At 38.7% G+C, this 19608-nt stretch overlaps 1 protein-coding gene across 4 annotated transcripts in view; it reads right to left on the bottom strand.

Annotated features, from left to right (window-relative positions):
- Window positions 1–602: 602 nt before the first annotated feature.
- The window catches only part of DISC1 (DISC1 scaffold protein), a 190184-nt gene continuing 171178 nt past the window's right edge, over window positions 603–19608 (bottom strand). For all 4 annotated transcript variants that reach the window (XM_072927125.1, XM_072927124.1, XM_072927123.1 and 1 more), the window contains 2 exons: window positions 19207–19251; window positions 603–11159 (listed from right to left, as the gene is read on the bottom strand). In XM_072927125.1, the coding sequence (XP_072783226.1) occupies window positions 10998–11159; window positions 19207–19251 (207 nt within the window). In that variant the 3' untranslated portion in view covers window positions 603–10997. The remainder of the gene's footprint in view (window positions 11160–19206; window positions 19252–19608) is intronic.

Below are 19608 nucleotides of genomic sequence, written 5' to 3' on the forward strand. Positions count from 1 at the left end.
ATACTTGGGTCTAGGGACAGCACATGACCTGGGTAGGAAAGGAACTTCTTTCAGGAGATTTTCATTGTTTGTAGGTGGTGGGAGACCAGTCTGCCCAAAAGTGAGAATTCTAGCAACAAGGTATGAAACTGGTCCTTCGGACACTGTGCACACTCTCCTACCTCTCATCATAGCAATGAATGTGTGTAAGAGCATAACTTTGACCTCAGATATTGCTGTAGCCAAGGCACAGTCATGCTGCTCTTCCTTCAGCCCTTATTCATGGGTGAGGAACTGAGGGAGGCAGGCAGGATTCAGCTGCACAGCAAGACAGAGTCAAGCTGGGACCCAAGTGCAGGTTTTACCTGTCTGTACAGTTCACTGTGTGATACTTATTTCTCCCTCTCATACTGAAAAGAACTACATGTTGTTGTCAGGCTTTAGTCTTGAATATGTCTTTAGACTGTTTTCAAAAGACACAACAGGCTACCCCAAGCAGATGAATTACTGCTGTCAGCAGCACAATAGTAGTCACACACATGGTTTCTTTCTCCTTTTCTCTCCTCCACTCCCCGTGATGAAACTTCTAAAATGCTGTACACTGCACAGAATGCAAATAGACCTTGTGTTAGTTAAAAACATACTTCTCTTTATTTGAAAGTTTTCTATTCACAGATAAAAGGCAGTTGATACATTGCATAGTATACCTTTTTTTTTAAAGTATGCTTATTATCAAATGTGTCTGAGAAAAGGGATGGTTACTGGCTCTAACTTCCCACAACAAACAATGAAGTTAATGGAACAATAAATTAAAGGAGTAGTAGTCCATGTTACATATAAAATAGATGTTAACAGATATAAACATCAATAATGACTGATTCAGTTTCCCTTCTCCTTAGAAATTCAGTGTCTTATTAGAGTGGTTGCCTAAATTGAGTTTATATTAAGATGCAGTAGTGCTCTAAAGGTTTGAAACACAAAAGCCCTGAGAATGTCTTCAAGAAACCTTGCTAGTGGGAATGGGGGTGCTGTTCTGCTGCCCCTGTCATGGTCGGGTCCTATTCCTGTTGTTGAGCCCTTGCTACTGCAAGAAGGCAGATCAGATGCTTCAGCTGCAGCTGATCCTGGCTCTAAGGCAATTCTAGGGCCTAACAACTGTTTATATGGCAGGCACTTAAATATTAAAAGGAAAAAACTCTGCAGGGTGGGAGAGTGGGGTGTCATGAAACCTTGGTTTAGTGTACTGGCCATCATATCTGGGACTGTTCTCAGGGTCCTATATAAAAGCTCCTTATAAAAGCCGGAAATGTAGTACCTGGGCCCTCTGTGGTATTGAACCCCAGGGAGCTTCTATGGGTGTTAAAGAAACAACTTTAAGAGCTGTATCTTGTCAGAGTGCTCTCTTTCCTCATGTGGGTTCCCATGAGTACTTTCTGGCAGGCAGGTTTTGCCTTGGAGCTGGTGCTGTGCGTGGGCTGAATGTCAGGGTGCCACTGCACTTGTCTCCTGCCTTGAGCTGGAGGCAAACACCTTGTTCATCTGTTCAGGGGAGCTTTAGGAAGTGCCAGAGGAAGTTCAGGTAGGTATTGAACAGGGACATGGAGTTATAGATAAACTTGTCAAGCAAAACAGCAAGAGAATTCCATTAGGGAACCAAGTAGCAGAGTCCATGCAAGCTGAAGCTCCAACAGTCTTTACCACAATGTGGATGCTGGCCCATATATTACTCAATGAGCAGAGTCAACCACATTCTGAATTACAGGGCTGTAATTCAACCCTGAGGATCTGATGACTATAGAAACCACCTGAGCTCTGCTGCCCTGGTTTGACAACCATATGCTCCTGGAGGAAATTATAATCCTCAGCTGCCTGGCACTTTTTTTCCTCTCCCCTTCAATACTTAACATTGAGGTAGAAGTTTCAACTAGCATTAAAACACACAAAAAATGAACTGGGTCTTAGTGGGGAAGTAGTCCAATGACCTTCAAAATTTGCAAAAACACAACGTGGCTATAAAATGAGTAACTGACGTAGAAGAGTAATTCTAAAACTGTCAAAAAAATCATAGCAAAAAAGTACAGTACTCAGTTGAAGACATTTTCTACTGTATTTTTAAAAATCTTTTTTTTTTAATTCTCCCTCTGCAACAGAATTTTTATGGTATGATAGATATACTGGTATCAAACTAGAAGTACAAATGAATTTTTGAAGACATTAATGCTTTTGAACAATTATCCAGTTGGCTTCAGTTGAGTATTGCTTTCATTTCCTATAAAAATACATGTTTAACTATGCATGTGCATATATTGACATATGTGTCTTGCAAAAAAAAAAAATCTGCATTCCTTCTGAAGCTTACAAGGAAGGTCAAAGTAATGGTAACAATCTTTACAAAAAGACTTAAATGACTTCTTGTTCATACAATATTTAAATATAAGCAACACAAATCACCAACGTAGCCTTTTTTTTTTTTTTTTGCTTTACAACCCCTTTAATACTAAAGAAAGTTTATATTAATACCTAAATAAATTGAGTTAAACTACTCTATAGGGGCTGCTGTTAGTTACCTCCACTGTACTTAATACCACAGATCAAATGAGGTCCAAATTTCAGTTGAAAGAACATGGTTAGCTTGAATTTCACCCTATTGATTTAATTATTGGCAGGAATGTGAAAATACATTCAGTGTAAGAAAGCTGTTTAAGCCAAGGGGAAAAAAAAAAGTTATTATTCTTAGAGCTATTTTCCAAGAAATACTAGATGTTCCAGCTTTAATGCTGCATTTTTAAATCGGGGGAAAAAAAATCCTTGAGTATAGGAAGACAGTGTTTATGAGCCTTCAAGGAGAACACTTCACTGACATTAAAGGCAACTTTGCAGTCTCACTTGAAATGTATCAATTTGTAATCTACACATTTACAGGAGCTGCTCTGCTCTGAAAGCTGTTTCCCAATCTGTGCCAAAACATATGAGGCTGCGTAGCATACTTCTGATGATAGACCTCCAGGCTCTGTTTCTCCATAATTGATTTAGTTATTAGTTATGCAGGGGAGAGAAGAGATCCCTGAGGCTTAGTAAAACAGTATTCAGTTACTAAAAGCAGCCCTTTGTGAATTAATGTCATCCTACCAGCTCTTTCTGCTCATTATTCCTTCAAGTCTTGTTTTCCTGGACACCAGCTGTCACACAGGAAGTCTCCAGCCTTTTCTTCTCCTGCCTCCTTGGCTGACTGAAGTTGCACTAGCACGGTCTGGAGTGTCTCCTTCACCACCTGGATCTCCCTCTGCAGAGACTGTGCAAGCTTTATTAAGGAATATTCTATAGGTGATTGGCAGTCCCTTTTCTCTTTCCAAGTTATTAAGTGCGTTCTTGTTCTGCTGTTCACAACAGATGGCCATGGCTATCTAATTGTAGCTTCAACTTCTTCCAAAATGTTTGGATTAAATATTAATACATTTCTCACACTTGCTAGCAAAAGAAAAATGCAGGCAAACTCAAATTCTCAAGTAGCATTATTTAGCAGATTCAAAAAGGGAGGGGATGGGGGATACTGCTTGGATACTGTTCTCACAGGAAGGAAGGAGACAAGAAATATAGTGTACCATGGAAGCAGCAGCACTAGATGTGATTCCCTGATGGATGGAGGGTGGACTTTTATGTGAGAGACACAGACCTGGGTAGATCAGATCCCAGTAGCAAGGGCAGCAAGAGTAGCCTGAAACAAATGCCAAGTGACCACAGCTTGTGTGGTATCAGCAAGCTCAACAACATGTGCTAGGCAAGGTGGGGTGGGAATCTACGTAAGGAGCAAAATTAGCTCACAGCAGAGAAAGTGTTTCTGCTACACTTACCTCCAAAAGCTTTCATCTTAGCTGAATTATCTTTATAATTATAGTGCAGAACACACAAATATAAAGCTGTACAAAACTCCATAGGGAATGCTTTGAACAAGTAGAAAAACAAAGAGGGCAGTAACAAGGTTCTACTTCTTCTAAAAGAAGGCCACCTGAAAAGTATCCAATAGTTAATATAAAGTGCTTCACTTGGTTAAGAAAGAGTTTTCCATGTTTTCTTTTCCTCTGTCTAGTTCAGGGTTCCTGCAATGAATTCAGGAAGAAACTGGTAGTTAATGGCTCAGCCTGTAAAAGAGACCTTCCACTTCCCTCTTTCCCAGCTCCACAATGACAAGAGGGAGGGTGTCACGTGGAAGCAACAAGGGGTGCAGCAGGGAACAGACTGGCAGATGAAGGTAGGACATTGACAGAGACAGTAGCAACTACTGACATGTGCACAGGCCTTTAAGTGGCTAGGCTTCCTTGGCAGTACAGCTTTTTGTGCTATGACTGGGAATAAGTGTGTACTACTGCTATGCTGGGCTTTCTGCTGATTATCTTAAATCAGCAACACTATCCATTGTTGGAAGAAGTGCAAGCTCAATGAGAAAACCAATTTATCCTCTCTTCTATAGCTTACTTTATGTGGAGAAGAAAGCAAGCAGAGGCAAGTTAAAGCCTGCTGAAATGGTAAACCAATGACCAAGTCTATGAACAAACCCTAGGGCCCATCCCATCCCTACTGAGGCCTCCTGGACAGGTATGGATGAAGGGCAAAGGCACCAAAAGAAAGAAATTGGTTCATTTCTAGCAGTATGTTATCAAATTATGCCAGAACCTCACTTCAAGGAAAGTGAAACAGGATGACACTGAAACAACTCAGTTTCAAAAGTACAACATACAGAAATAATAATGCACAAGGACAGTCTGTCCTTTGCAGAGCTCATGCATTAGGAAATGTTGTTTTACTTTACCCCAATGTTAATGCAATGTCAAGAAAAAAAGATGGCCTCAGGTTATGTGACTGTAAAAAGTAAGCTGCTACTTTTGAAAAATTGTGACTGGACCATGGTAAAGCTATACCAATCACAGCTCTTTCAGGGAACCATTATTATGTCTTTGAAAAGTCTTGGCTGCTTTTGATTCTGTTATCAATTCCCCAAAACTTCAACTTAGTGTATTTACATGCATTTGCTATGATTTTTTGCTCTTAATATGTTCATGCATATTTTTAATTTCTGGACAGCTCTGTTAATCTAAAGGGCTTCTGTCTCTGATTATGAGTAATGAGAGTACATACATAGCTTCTCCTATCCCAGGATCACAAAGCATTGTACAAGGACAAATTAATTATGCTTTGCATCTTCTCTGAAATAAGAAATATTATTATCCTCTTCTAAGTCCTGGATTCTCCTCCCTTCTGCAACTTAATCACGAGGCTCTGCTGTAAACCTAACTGGCAAACATAAATCCTGCAGTCCATGGACACCATAAACCTTCTGAAGTTTAATTCTGATGTGTAGTCTCTGACTACATGCTGTTACTTGTAATATCCCAGGCAACTACAAAATTCTTTTCAGGTAGAAAGAAAAAGCAAAACTGAAATGTTTCAGTGACAGCAGATGAGAAATCTTAAAGGATGGAAGAAAATGAAGAAGACAAGAAAATCCCTGTTAACCAACAGAAAGATGGAGCAACAAAAAAAGATGACTGCATAGTCTAAGTACAGCAAGTACCTCATAAATAACACCACAATCATATGTAGACAAGTAACTGTCAAATGAGCCTTTATGGCTAAGACAAATATATGGTATATGGCTGAGCATAGCATCTCTATCCACACACAGGTTATATCTGGAGAAACAGCTTCACCCATTTTAAAAATGCAAATAAACAGCTTTGCATGGGTCCACATGCATATGTGTCCTTCATGCTCAAATTCTCTATCCAGTGCTGCAAATACTGAGCCAGTATCCAAGGCAGGAGTGAAAACAAATTCCAACTAGGAATATTTTCTGGTTCTGCTGTCTTCCTCTGAAAACTGAAAAACACTCCACAGTGTCAAATAAGCAGCTAATTAAAGTACTTGGGAACAAGTACTACCCAAATTCAACAATGCTGCAGGTCTAACATTTTCTTGCTTTAAGCTTTTCACCTATTTGACTCTGTCTCTTGAGCATCATCTCGGAGCCCATGATTTGCATGCAGATAAAAAGCAGATCAAATTACTGTAAAGACTTATATAAGTTTTGGGAAAAATGGGATCATTTTGCTCAAATGCAGCTTCTGATCTCTCAGCCGTTTAGGAAAAAGAGACAAAAAGTAGATATTATTGATCAGTTGCCTTCCTATAGGAAAGGTTAGAAACTGAGAGCAGAAATTATAAGATAAAAGACATTAGAAGGACAATGAAGGACTACTACTGCTCTGAGATAAGGGCCAATGGGATTATGGAAAGTAACTGCACTTTTTGACATCTGAAGAAGAAATTAGTTATTGAAGAAAGGAAATAATAAAAAGAGGTTTTTGGTTGGGTCTTTTCTTATTTCTAATCTGGTTTAACTATTCTGCTTGTTTACAAAAGCCAAACTCTACAGTGCCTGCAGACAGAAGCTCAGCTCAATGTACCACCACCTAACTGCAAGTGTCACTGCTAACCCCAGGCACCAGCACCATGGAGTAGCTAAGCCAGATGGAAAACAGCTCTGCAGAAAAGGACCTTGAGGTCATGGTGGACAATAAACTGTACAGCAGCAATGTGTCATGAGACAAAGGTGCCCAACAGCCTCCCAGGCTGGATTAACAAAAGCACAGGCAGAGGGAGATGATCCTTCCCCCTAATCAGCACTGTTAAGGTCCCATCTGGACTTCGTGGGTTCCACAATAAGAGAGAACTTACTGAATGACTCCAGCACGGGACTGGTTTAATGGACTTGATTATCCATCACATGAGGAGATGCTGAGGATGTGTATAGCTGAAAGGCAGGAATGAAGAAGAGGGAAGCAGACTCTTCTGACTTTTTGTGCACTGACAGAACAAGAAGCAACAGGGAGAAATTCCAAATAGGAAACTGAATCTGAATACATGAAGACTTTTTTTTGTTTGAAGGTGGCCAAACACTGGACTGTGTTGCATAATCAGGTTGTGGAGTGTTCATCCTTGGAGATATTCAAAATCTGACTGGACAACCTCCTCCAGGTGTCCCTGCTTGAGTAGGGAGTTGGACCAAATGGTCTCAAAAGGTCATTACTAACTAAAGAATTCTTTGATTGTGTGTGCTACATGCCAAAGGGCCAGTGAAGAGCCAAGACAATTCACTAAGTATTTTGAATGACTTGAGTTTTGGCCTTTTTGAAGAGCGCTCTTGGGAGCAAGGAAAAGATACTAAGCAAGTCCCTGCTGTTTCTGTGTGGTGTCACAGCAAGAGAGCAAAATAGCCTTTGGAAATCCATCACTTCTCCTTACAAAATTCAATGGTATTTGGAATAGTGCAAGCAATTAGAATTCTCAATTACCCCCTTGATTACTGTCACCCTCCTTCACATCCATGAATGTTATTTCTATAAACTAAGATAATATCCCTCCCATGCAAACCCCAAAATACTCCCCCAAAAACTAAACAAAAACCTGCAACAGAATGACTGCTACATATTGAAAAATTGAACCATTCGGTGGTCTGAATATCAGCTACTTTCAAATTGCTTGTTCCAACAGAAATGGAAGGCAAAGAATTTGCAGCACCTGGGTGGAAATACACTGACCTACCTGTATCAGAGCATAAACTATACAAGTGGAACCATGTTCTCTGTGTGACACACAGTGGGAAGAGCTCACCCTCCTGTCATGTAAAATAAAATCAAAGAGGATGCTATTGCCACCTCTGACTCCTGGAGGATCCCAAAATCTCCTACAGGTTCACCCAGAGTAAGAGAGCTACAGACAGGGCTAAATTTTACATGATTCTGTTGAAAACCTGCTCTGGTGTAAAGCAAGGCTTATATGGGAGCCTGCTGCAGGATAAAGGTGAAGGGTTAGCAAAGTGACCTGCAATATTTAATCAATGTTTAGGCACAAAAATTCTGCTTTCAGAATAACTGATTAAAATGCCCATTTTAGGACAAGGAAAGAAGATTGTTTTTGTAATAATACAACAGTCAGGTTTTCTTCCAACAAAGCATTTCCACCAAGAGGAACTATTACATGCATTCAAATTGTCTATCAAAATGTAACTACTAATTAAGAACAAAAAATGACTGTGAAATTGCAATATAGGCTCCATTTAATTTTAGTGGGAATTCCAAGCCTTTACTGTCAGGAAAGTAACACCTCTTATCAGCTCTGCAGACACCATAATGAGTCACCTCTTATTCTTTGTTTTTTCCAATTAATGATGTGGACTGTTTTCATACACTCATTAATGATCAACCATAACTGAATATTTTGTATGTTTATTTGGTTATGTTTGATGCTTTATATATAGAAGGGCAGTTTAGTGGTTTTTGTGAAAGATTTCAACAAATAATCAGAACTGGAAGTGGGTCTGTACTTATCTCAGGGCCAAGAAATATCACCAGATTTCTCCTTTGTTCAGATTGTGCTGGCACTTATGATGAGCAGCATGGTTAAATTAAGTGTGCTATGCCATCAAAACATAGAATGAAAAACAATAACATCTGTGTTTTTTTCTTCCAATGCAAACTTAATTATTAATCAAACCTATGACACCCACTAAACACTGGCAAATGGCTTGAGAGCATCAAGAATTTGTTTTTTCAGTGGAGTCTTTGGAATTCTTTTAATACTCAGACCATAGGGCTAATTTACATCTATGCAGCCCCCAGTTAGATTTCTGACCTAATATATTTTTTAACATTTATGTGTAAGGCAGTTTTGTGTGACGAATATGGGAAGGGTGAAAATAACCAGCCAATGGACTTGGAAAAATTTATCCTGCTTTCATTACTTAACGGAGGTCTTTAAACTCCTGCTCTCATAGTTCTACAGATTCTAATGAAAACTGCATAATTGTCCAGTATCTGTGATAGGAAATTGTTTTATCTAAAATCAAATAGATTACCATGCAAACAACAGATTCATCTATTAAATAAATTCTTCTACTGAGGCTAATTGTTGTCTCTTAGCTTAGTGCTAGTTCCTGCAATACAGGCAAGTTACCAATGAGTGAAAGCTAATTTTATAGGCACTGAGCAGTCTTTATATGAAAAAACAAACCAATCTACAGGTCTGTAGCACTGTGGTAACCATTTTTCTTATTCCTTTTTGAAGTACAGCACAGTGATTACATGTACCAGATGGTAACATTTTATGCACATTGACCTGGACTACCTCTGAAATAGCAACTTAATGTTAATGAGGGGTAGCTGAATTGCTGAACTGCTTCTTTGTACATCCCTGTGTTTAAACATGGTTTCTTATTTTGTGACTGATGGTCTTCCTAGGACCAGGATATCACACACTGCATTTCTGTATTTAGATAACAAGAGCTGAATTTTACTGATAGAGGAAGTCAGATCTCTATCAAAAAACTGTGGTTTAAAATGAGACTAATCTGCAACTTTCCTGAAATTTCCAATTACTAATTTTATTTTTTTAACTAACTCTTGCAGTGTCAACAACTGTGAAGAAATAGTCAAGCTTCATAGAACATAAGAAACACTACTATTTCACATACAGGTAGTGTATTATCTTCTGGAACCGAAAATGCAGTGTTCTAGCTTTTATTTCACCTTATCTAGTAAAGTATTACTATGATCAGATGTGACTGTTCAGTTTTAACTTAAGTCCCCTGCAAAGCACCAATAATTCCAACCCTCAGTGTTATTCTGTAAGGGCCACTGAGAAAGCTCATTTGAGAATAAATATATGCAAGGGAGAAAGGAATTGGATGCTCTGCATACACACACAGGACACACCCATACAGCTCTGAAAAGAAACACAAGTGCAACTAAGCATGAACACTGCAAATAAAATGAAAAGAAAGTTGAATAATCTTTCTGTATATTGTGTGTATATGAAAATGCATAGAAAATAAACATTTAAAATAATGACAAATTACTGACTGGATTTCTCTCCTCTGACACAAATCCCCTTCCCCCGGCACCATTCTTCCTTCCCTCTTCCCCTTGCACTTTATCCTTCTGCTACCTTTAAAGAAACCAAGTTTCTAGAATAGGAATGCTGCAATGGCTTGTAATAGATGCCAAATTACTTAAAACACAGTGGTATTTTCACACACTATTTATTCTTCTTTCTCTAAATGATCCTCTGTAGGACTTTCCACCTTCTCTCAGCAAGAACTGAATCTTTTCTAGCACCATCATCACCCCTACTCACATTCAGATGTCTCCAAGGGCTCCTCTGCTAATCTCTGCAAATTCAACATATTTATCTTTCTTCATGATCCTGTCAGCTGCCACCTCTTCTCTACTAAAACCTAACCAGCTCAGTACTCTCATCTTCCTCAGCTTCATTTGTTCTTACTTTCTTTGCCCTTTCTTAGAAGAACAAAATCCCTTTTATAAAAGTTTTTCCTATGAAAGTTACAAATGAAACAAAACTTTGTGCTCTTCAATTTTGAAAAAATGGCCAAGGAATTCCTCATAAAGGTTAAGCAAACTTCAGAAAAACTGTCAGATAAAGCACAGAAAGAGGTAAGCGCGCATAAGACAGTATCTTATCCGGTTACTTGCACTGGAATCTTAGAGGCATATTATAATGTGTAGGATGCCATATGATGCCTCCATTGCCCATTTTTTTAAAAAAGAAAAAAACCCAAACTACAGGTGACAATATACACAGTCTGAGTCAATTATGTAGCATCTAGTTCAGCTCAATCATGCTGGGAAATGCAGGTGCATGGACACTCGTATCCATGCAGCTTTTGGTGTGCTACGTATTTAATTATATGAGCACTACCAACAAAAGGATTTTAACAGTAAAATAAAGGCTTTTCAGTGCCCAGTCTTAATTTACAAAGAACTAACTTCTGTTTAAATCAATTAAAGCTGGATCAGACCACAGTGAAAATGTATTACAGGAAAACTTACTAGACAAAAATGCCCATTTCAGCAAGACAAAAATTTCTCCCATTCTTAATGCATCTAACCTACACTAAGAACTAGTATTCCATGCCAATCTGACAGGCAAGTACCTCATGTGCATACTTACAGAGATTGATACATATCTATAGCTATAGCAAAAAGGATATGAATAACTCCTTCATCAACTCTGCAGGCGGAACTTCGCAATTGATCTTCCAGATGCACCAATTTCTCACTTATTGCTTCACATTTTTCTCCCAACTCTGCAGAAAATATGAAGAACTCCTACAGAAAGTTGAAAAATAAAAGAAAGCATGTTTGCTGCTGACTGCACTTTTCTACATCAAATTTGCATCAAATTAAAGGGAAAATAAAATATTAGTAAGGGAATATGATACTTTGCAGTGGAAAGACATTGCCTAAAAGCAAAGTCCCATTAAAGAGACAAAAAGCTGTTTCTATATAATAAATTGGTGATTAATATGAAATGGAATGAGTTTGTGGTCTCAGTCTTCTTTCCAGCAGAAAAAAAGTCACCTCACTTTCAGCAGATGATTAGGGGTGTGAAGACAACTATTCTGAACTGCTCTCTTTCTCCCCCATTGTCTCATCACATGGGAGGGAAGTCTCATGCTTACCACTCATTAAGGTACACAAATTTCAAGTTGTTCATGTAAATATGATTTACACTTTTAGGCCATGTAAATATTTTAAGCAGCAACATTTTGGTAACTCTTATACATATAAAATGTAGTTATATTTTTTAAGGAAAATCTGGCTAGAGTACCTGGGGACTTTGCTCAAGCAGTAAAAGAAAATTCATCAAAGTCTTTGAGATTACAAGATGAAACTTTACTTTTTTACTGAGTCATCATTAAACAAGACTACATTTTAAAAAATAATACTTCTCTACTTAGAACTTACACAGGCAAATACTTTTTCTATTTTGAACTGAGTATTTTAAACTAGTTTCAAAGTCCTTCTAATAAGTTTTTTCAGATACATTGCACAAGGGTAATTGCTATTTTTTATATTTTGCATTGAGTAGTACTTTGAGAAATGACCCAAATAAGCAGCAAATATGAGAAGAGGGGGAAAAATCAATCCATTAGCGCAGCTCTGAGACAAGCCTTTCCTCTCCCTCCCATGGCACCATAGTGCTGTCTACAGTAATGACAGAGGTTATTTGTAAAAAAATATTATGGTCCCGCCAAGATGAACTTCTGCTAGAACCATGTTAAAAAAAAAGAATAATTCATCAGCTGCAATCCAGAAAACTGGATTGTCACTAGATCTAGTCTGTACACTCATTAATAAAGCCAGCTTCTAATGTGGCCATATACAATCTGCAGAAATTTTTTCTCCTCAAAGAAAAAAGTACTTGGGGTTCTTTGCATTATCTGTTGCTATAAGACATCAGTGGTTGTTTAAGAGAAGTCAAACCTTCAGTCAAAGGCTTCCAAAGAAATCATACTAATGCTTTTTGGAATGCTGCCCACTATGAAACAATTTGAGTTTTGGTGAACACATTTACCAGATCTCATTTGTGCGCTATCCTTTCACTTTGCATCTCACAGTACATTGCATACATGGGGTCAAATGTCAGAAGACTCTTCTTGCTGGCACATCCTCTGATATGGCACTGAGCTTTACCTTTCTGCTTTCCTTGGGCCTTTCCCACACATGCAGCAGACCCCACTGGGACCAGCTGCAGCTCAGGCCCAGGATGGGTAGGTTGGTTAAGAGGTTATGTTGCAAAGCCCTGCAGCTCATACACAGAGGAACACAGAGTCCCTGGCCCTGTGCACAGGATTGGAGCCACCCTTTCCAGGCATTACCAACCCTGAGAACCTACAGCAGCACCCCACAGGACGTATGGATGTGAAAAAACCCCATTGTTTTTAAACTGAGAGCATGGAAGGAGAAAATAAACATTCTCCTTGCAGCAACTACAAATGTCTTCTTCTGAAGACCAGTGACAGAAGATGAAGAAATTATCTTCCATTCAGCTACTAAACTATTATGCACCATACCAGCAGGACTCCATGTGCTGTTATGGAGTGGGACAACCCAGGCCATTTTACCAGTAGAAAGCTCCTATGGAATCACTCTGGGACATGCACGCAAGAACGGATGACTGTTGTCCAAGAGAACTTAGGGCTCAGGCTAAACAAATCAGTAAACTGAAAAAAACCAAATAAGTACTCTGAAAGTAGATCTAAAATTATGACCACGTAGAAAAACCTCCACATAGGAAAAAATGGAGGGTATTCTTCCTGAATGATCACACCTTGAGTACATAAGCCATTGCCTAAAAATGTAACAAAATCCCATTGACTTTGGAAATTAAGGTAAAAGAACAATAAATATTAGGCTAATGTATCCAATTGTAACAAAAATATGGGAAGGCAGGGAAATCTGAGAGTGTAAAAGTCAAATCAAACTTGTTTCAGTGTTTAAACACTTGAAACCAATTTAATTGTAACTAAATGGCTATGGTTGCACTTCAGAGTAACCAAAATAGCTCTGTAAGATTGAGGTTATATTTAATTAGTCCTTAAATCCTAAAAATGCTGCTTAATTTCTCTTTATTTCAGCCATAATAGTGTAAGAATGAACAATTTTTGTATCTACGTAAACATAACCCAGCTGCCTTTTTAATTGAAATGAGAAGTTCCTTCAACACCTTAGACAAACATCAACTCCCAGGAATTTACTTGCAGGTTTCATGTAAAAAATGCAGGAGAACCATCATAAAAATTATGATTTTCCAGAATTTATATAAATAAATAAATAAATATGAAAACAGAAATGGAAGAAACATACAGTGCTCTCAAAAATATGCAAAAATAATTCTTCTGCCTTCAGGCCCTCATTTAAAAAAGGTTTGATAGCCCAGAGATGTAGACAGAAAAGATTTCTCTTATTGCCTTTCATGCCTGGTAACATCATTGGTAGCATTTTATTTGACATTTGTCTATGTAGGCAGGAAAACCCCTGTCAGTGATACACAAACTATTCAGAACAGCTCCTGGTTGGAAAGTGGCATTTTATACTGATCAACAATATCTCTGAGAGGAAAGTGGACTCTGCCTCAAGCTCAACTTATTCATAAAATACAACTCATCCAATCTTGTAGGTTATGTCAATGCTACAAGATGCTCTAAGTCTGAAGACTTAGGTTATTTTTGCTCTAACAGCATTTTTAGGAAGCAGCTGGGAGAGATTGCAGGAGTCAGGAGAGAGCTGAAATGCAATATTGCTTTATGGATTTTTCTGTGAACAGGGAATGTAGCTGGCTCCGATTTTTTTTTTTTCCCTCTAAATCCTTAAGCAGGTGAAAACAGCACAAACATGGCTGTGATTTACTTTTTAAGGCTAAATTCTTCTGGCTTCTCAGACAAAGTAGAAATTCTCATTCTTTCCCAAAGATGTGAAAGTTTGATACAAGAAATGGTGAAAACAGACAGCATTCCAGCTGATGTACTGCTGTAACATCCGCATACTGCATCAAGAGCAGAGCGAATGGTTTCCACTTTTGTCTTCTGCACTTTGTTTTACCCTTTTACAAGAAATTACAGCCACCTATGAGTAACAGCTCCTTGATAGCATTATTTGAGAAAAATGTTTGATCAGCTTTTCCAGTGCAAACACCTCCTATGCTCTTCCATCTAGTTTAGCAATTTATATAGAAGAACTGGCATTGTAGTAGCTAGATTAATTTAATTCTATTTGGGATTAGGGTCTATATTAGTGTCTTTGGTGGTTGTGCTGAGAAGGAGGATTCCCAGATATATCCTTAAAATTCATTCTTCCTACAGAGGAGCTTTTGTAAAAGGGCATTGCCTTACCTCCAAGCAGCAATATCATAATCTAAATAAAATAGAAGCTTTAGAACACCTTCCGCAGAGTCAAAGCCAGACTTCTTTCACCTACATGAAACATTCTCTGCCATATAATAGCTAAAAAAACTAAAAGTAACACAAATAACAACTACAAAAAGTTGTCCTTGCAGGCAGATATTTCACATTATGGCACAAGATTTAGAACAGTGATCTACAGTTGGCAGAAGTGCTGCATGCTTTCCCTTGACCATTGCAGAAGTTAATGGCAACTGTCAGCACTTGAAACTCCAGAATGTTAGGCCACAACATATCTTAAATAATTACTAGAAACAAAATGCAGCCATACATATTTGTCCTGCTTGAGCAGATGCTTCAGCCACATGCAGGCTAAGTGCACATGCCCTGAGATAAATGAGCTGCATGGTCATGAGGTGACCACAGTGCAGGGGAGGAACAAACAAAAAAATTAGTTCCTCCTCTGCATCCCAGTTATGCATTGTCCTGGGCAGCTACTGTAGATGAGGAAGGCCACTGAGAACAATGCATGTTACTCATGACCAAAACCATCCTGGCAAGGCTGCCCAGGAAGCAGCCAGGGACCACCAAAGCCTGCTCTGTGACTTGCACTGTGACCAAGCCTGCTGTGCATGTCCTCAGCTGGTGTCTGCATGGCTCTTAGCAGGTGACATGGGACCTGTTGGTTCTGGTTGCAGGGTACAGACTGCTCCAGACTGCTCAAGTTCCCTTGCAGTGAGCAGGTTTTCTTTTTGCTACAAACCAAGATGGTTACACTCCATTTTACCCTTACATAGCACACAACAATAACTAATTGTTCTCCTATATATCATTATGTTTTATGTGGTTGAAGACTTTGACTTTCAACCAGACTAGGATTTCTAAACCTTTTATTTCTATTCCTTTCCTTCTTTTCTTCACCACGTTCCTGTCTTCTATAGAGGAAGGTGTCCAGACTAGAGCCACAGTCCTCTGGAGGCTTTGGCCTTCTCAGCTAAGCACAGTAATTATTTCTGTCTTACAACTGACATTCCCAGTAATGAGGCTGCAAGTGACATTTGCCCTTTCTTCCAACACAATGAAGATAATGAATCCCACTATATTTGCAGTCCACTATAAACCTAAATTCTTTTTCTGCAGCATTGTCAATTTAGCTGCTATTTACCATCCGTATACATAAATCCAACTCTTTTTCTCCCTCAAATGTAATTTGCACCTGTCTTTCAATATATCCCTTCTTATTGATTTCAGATTATTCTTTCAATCTATCAAGACCATTTGGAACTCTAATCCTAATTGAAATTATGTTGACTGGCACATCAACTCCTGGCCTACCTCCTTTTTAAAGGCAAACACAAAGTCTGCCTTTACAGATCTCTTGGGACTTCAAGCTTCCTCTAGGAGTTTTCAAAGGAGCTTGTAAATGGTTTGGAGATTGTTTTGCTTGGCTCCTATGTGCTCAGGAGAGATTTCATCAGTCTAGCCTGACTTGAGTACATCTCATTTGCCTTTGGATCTTTTACCTTTGCTACCTTGTAGTGAATAATGGGAGCACTACATAATTGGACATAGCTTACAATCTTTAGGAAGACCAAATGCATAGAGAATAAGAAAGAAAAAAAAATCTGATCTCATTTATTTTCTCATTCACCTTTCCTATTAGAAAGGTGCTTCACCTTTCACCTTTTCCTTGCATCTAACTTATCCCTGAACTCCCTTGCCATTCCACATGTCTTCTGTTTAATGTAGCTTAGTGTGCTCAGGGGTCTTGCTGCTTCACCCTTACACCCAGCAGTGCTCTTCTAGGCTCATTCTTACAAACACTTTTGTTCTTTCCTTGTCAAAACTTTTGAGCCACTGAAAAACTGCTGACATAGATATATAGTCTGTGACTGTGTTTGAACTTTTCTTCACCAAAAGAAGATGGGCTGTACTATAAACCTGATGTCTTCTGGACAGTACCAAAGAATATCAGCTGATTCATCCTTCTACAGAGTTTGTCCCACAGAAACTCCCCTGTTGCTTCCCTGATTTTGCTTAGATGAACTTTTCTTTCATGGATGTAGCTATCTAACTTCTCTCAGAAGAGGGATCAAGGTTCTTTCCCAGTTACTTTTGCTCCTATCCCCTTCCACTTATAGACTGCTCCCTTGTTCCATCAGCGTGGTTATAAATATTTAGGAGACTTCAGCACTATAACACACTCTCTACTTTCTCATATGCAACAATTTAGGCATAAAGACTTCAGCAAGCTGTGACCTACCTCTTTCCCACCATTACACGCTTTTCCCACACTCCCTTTGCTTGCACTGATCCTTAACCCTTCTCCACATGGGAGTGTTAAATGACTCATCAGAATTACAGTCCAATATTGGCAATTCTTCCCTTTGTGTATCTCCCATTACAGCTACAGAAGAGTGTCCCTGGAAAGCATCTCTGCAGGAATAGAGTATTTCACTGCCTTCCAGCACCCTGCTGTGGCCTGACAGCAGTCTTCCTATTCTCATCCCTACTAGACTGAAGATCTTCCCTAATTGCAGACTTTCTAAAATGAGAGCATACTACTGCACTGGCTCATTTAATTACACTGGGACAATTCCAGCTCCTGCTGTGGGAGGATGAGACTATTTACTGACTTACCAATAAAAATTCACAGTGGGTCAGGACTTGGAAAAAGAAACAAAAGTACCAAACTGTTTTCCTATGTCCACACCCTGCTGTGCAAGGAGTCAGTAGAGCTGGGTTTCATTTAAAGGTGGTTCCTAGTATTGTTAATTCCCATCTCTGCTCCCAAGTCAGTAAGATGCAACAATCTGGAATGACTAACTGGGTGCTCTCCTGCAGGGAGCGGGGAGACTGACCAGAGTGAATTAGGGGACCAGAGAACCAAAGGTACATTTAGGTAAAACCTTGACATGGTACAGGCTGCTGACACTTTCAGAGAGCATTATGGAGAGCTATCTTCAAATCACCATCAGTCCAGCTGTGGTAGTGTGGAAGAGCCTGGTTTTCTACCTACGGCATTTCCTTTTATTTTATTTCTATTGTTGCTTTATGCACTTTTGTCCCCCTCCACCAAAACTTTGAAAGTCTCTCTGCTTCTGAGTACTCTGATATTAAGCTCTTGGTGCACACTTCTATAGTGGCAAGCCTGTATACCTGTAAACTCTGATGCCCTCAGTATTTTGTCATGATGGCAGTAGGGCTTTTTGCTGCCTTTATCCCACGGGCTTACCTGTCCCTATTTCATGCCATGCGTGGATAGAAGCAGCCACACAGTTTATCTATAATTCACAGCAAGGTTCACTGATCAGAAAGGCCATTTGCATTTTCTGCGAAGTTCACCTTCATTCTCAAGGCTTCCTGTTTTTATTTATGCTGAACTCACACACAGCCAAGCAGTCTATCCTAGGTGTGCCCTCCTGTCACAGTCTCCTTGAACACAAAGTCAACAATCTGAGCTTGGCGTTGCAGTCAGATTATCTTTCCTGGAGCATTCCAGCTGCTCCACAGCTTTTGGACTCACCAGTGGGAATCAGAAGAAAGGCCTCATCTGAATAGTTATCCTAAATTTTAATATTTATTTCTTTAATATTTGCCTGGTTTGGAGCACTTGCCAGTTGTACTTGACAGGAATCATGTATGCCATAATGGAAGGTGAACTGGGGATTACTTGTCCCTGTAATTTATTTGCTGGCTGGACACAATGCTGGGATATTAAATTTCCTTACTATGTAAGTTGCAACTCAAGGCATACTGATATACAAATGGACCAGATTGGAACAGTACAGCTCTTAGACCCAGGGTAACTCTCCTTACACATGTATTACCTAAACTCTTAGTTTGTAGGTGGACAGATTTTTGTATGTAAGCAGGTTTTTCCCATAGGCCATATATCTAATAATATTCAATTATCTTAGCATTCTTAAATACATGCACTAAGTTTTGAGATCTTGTTATTTATGAAAATGGTGTAAAATTACAAACATCCAGTATTTTCATTTTGATGAAATTCCTATTACTGTATTACTCTGCTGCAGTATGCTTGTATACTTAAAAAATAAATTCAAAGGTATTTTAAGTGGCACACAAGGAAACAGGCTAAGCATCATGATTTCTTTCCATTCCTAAGCAGCATGACAGTGCTACATTGGGGCTGGCTAAATATTACTGGTTCTTCTTTTCCCCAGTGTGTTCATCCTGTTGTTGGTATGTGTTAAAAATATTAGCACAGGTTTTAACTATAAACTCCCTGACATACTTAGCATTTTGCCATTATCTTCAATGGAAAAAAAAAAAGAAAAAAATGAATGGGCCCACTCTAGTTGTGATTTTGTTGCTTTTCCAAGTGCTCACAACAAATACAATTTCTAAGCAAAGGTAACACTATAAAAAGAAGTAGCATTTATTCTAATTGAGACAAAGAAATTTGGTACAATATCACCACTTTATACTGCCTAGGAAACACTTACCTCAGATAAATGGCCCTCTGTTCCAAATGAAATGTCTTCCATAACCTGTTAGAATAAATTATTAAGTATATAGTAGATACATGCTATATAAACAGTATTATTTTAATGGAACTTATAAAAACAATATAGCAGAATAAAAAGTTATGTAAGCTATTACATCAATTACAAACAATTACACCAATTTTCTTCACATACATGAAAGACTTAAATTGTATTTATAACAGGGCAGTGGAAACCACTCAATATTTAAAACTATATTTGAATACATTTTATTAAAGCCATCTTTGGCTTTTCACTTAAAACCTCCAAGGAATACTGACTAAAACTGAAGGATTAACTGTAGATTGAAACAAAGTTTTCTATCAAATTCTTGCAGATCTGTACACCATTCAAGAGTCTACA

This window comes from Taeniopygia guttata, chromosome 3, assembly GCF_048771995.1.
Source record: "Taeniopygia guttata chromosome 3, bTaeGut7.mat, whole genome shotgun sequence".
NCBI lineage: Eukaryota > Metazoa > Chordata > Aves > Passeriformes > Estrildidae > Taeniopygia > Taeniopygia guttata.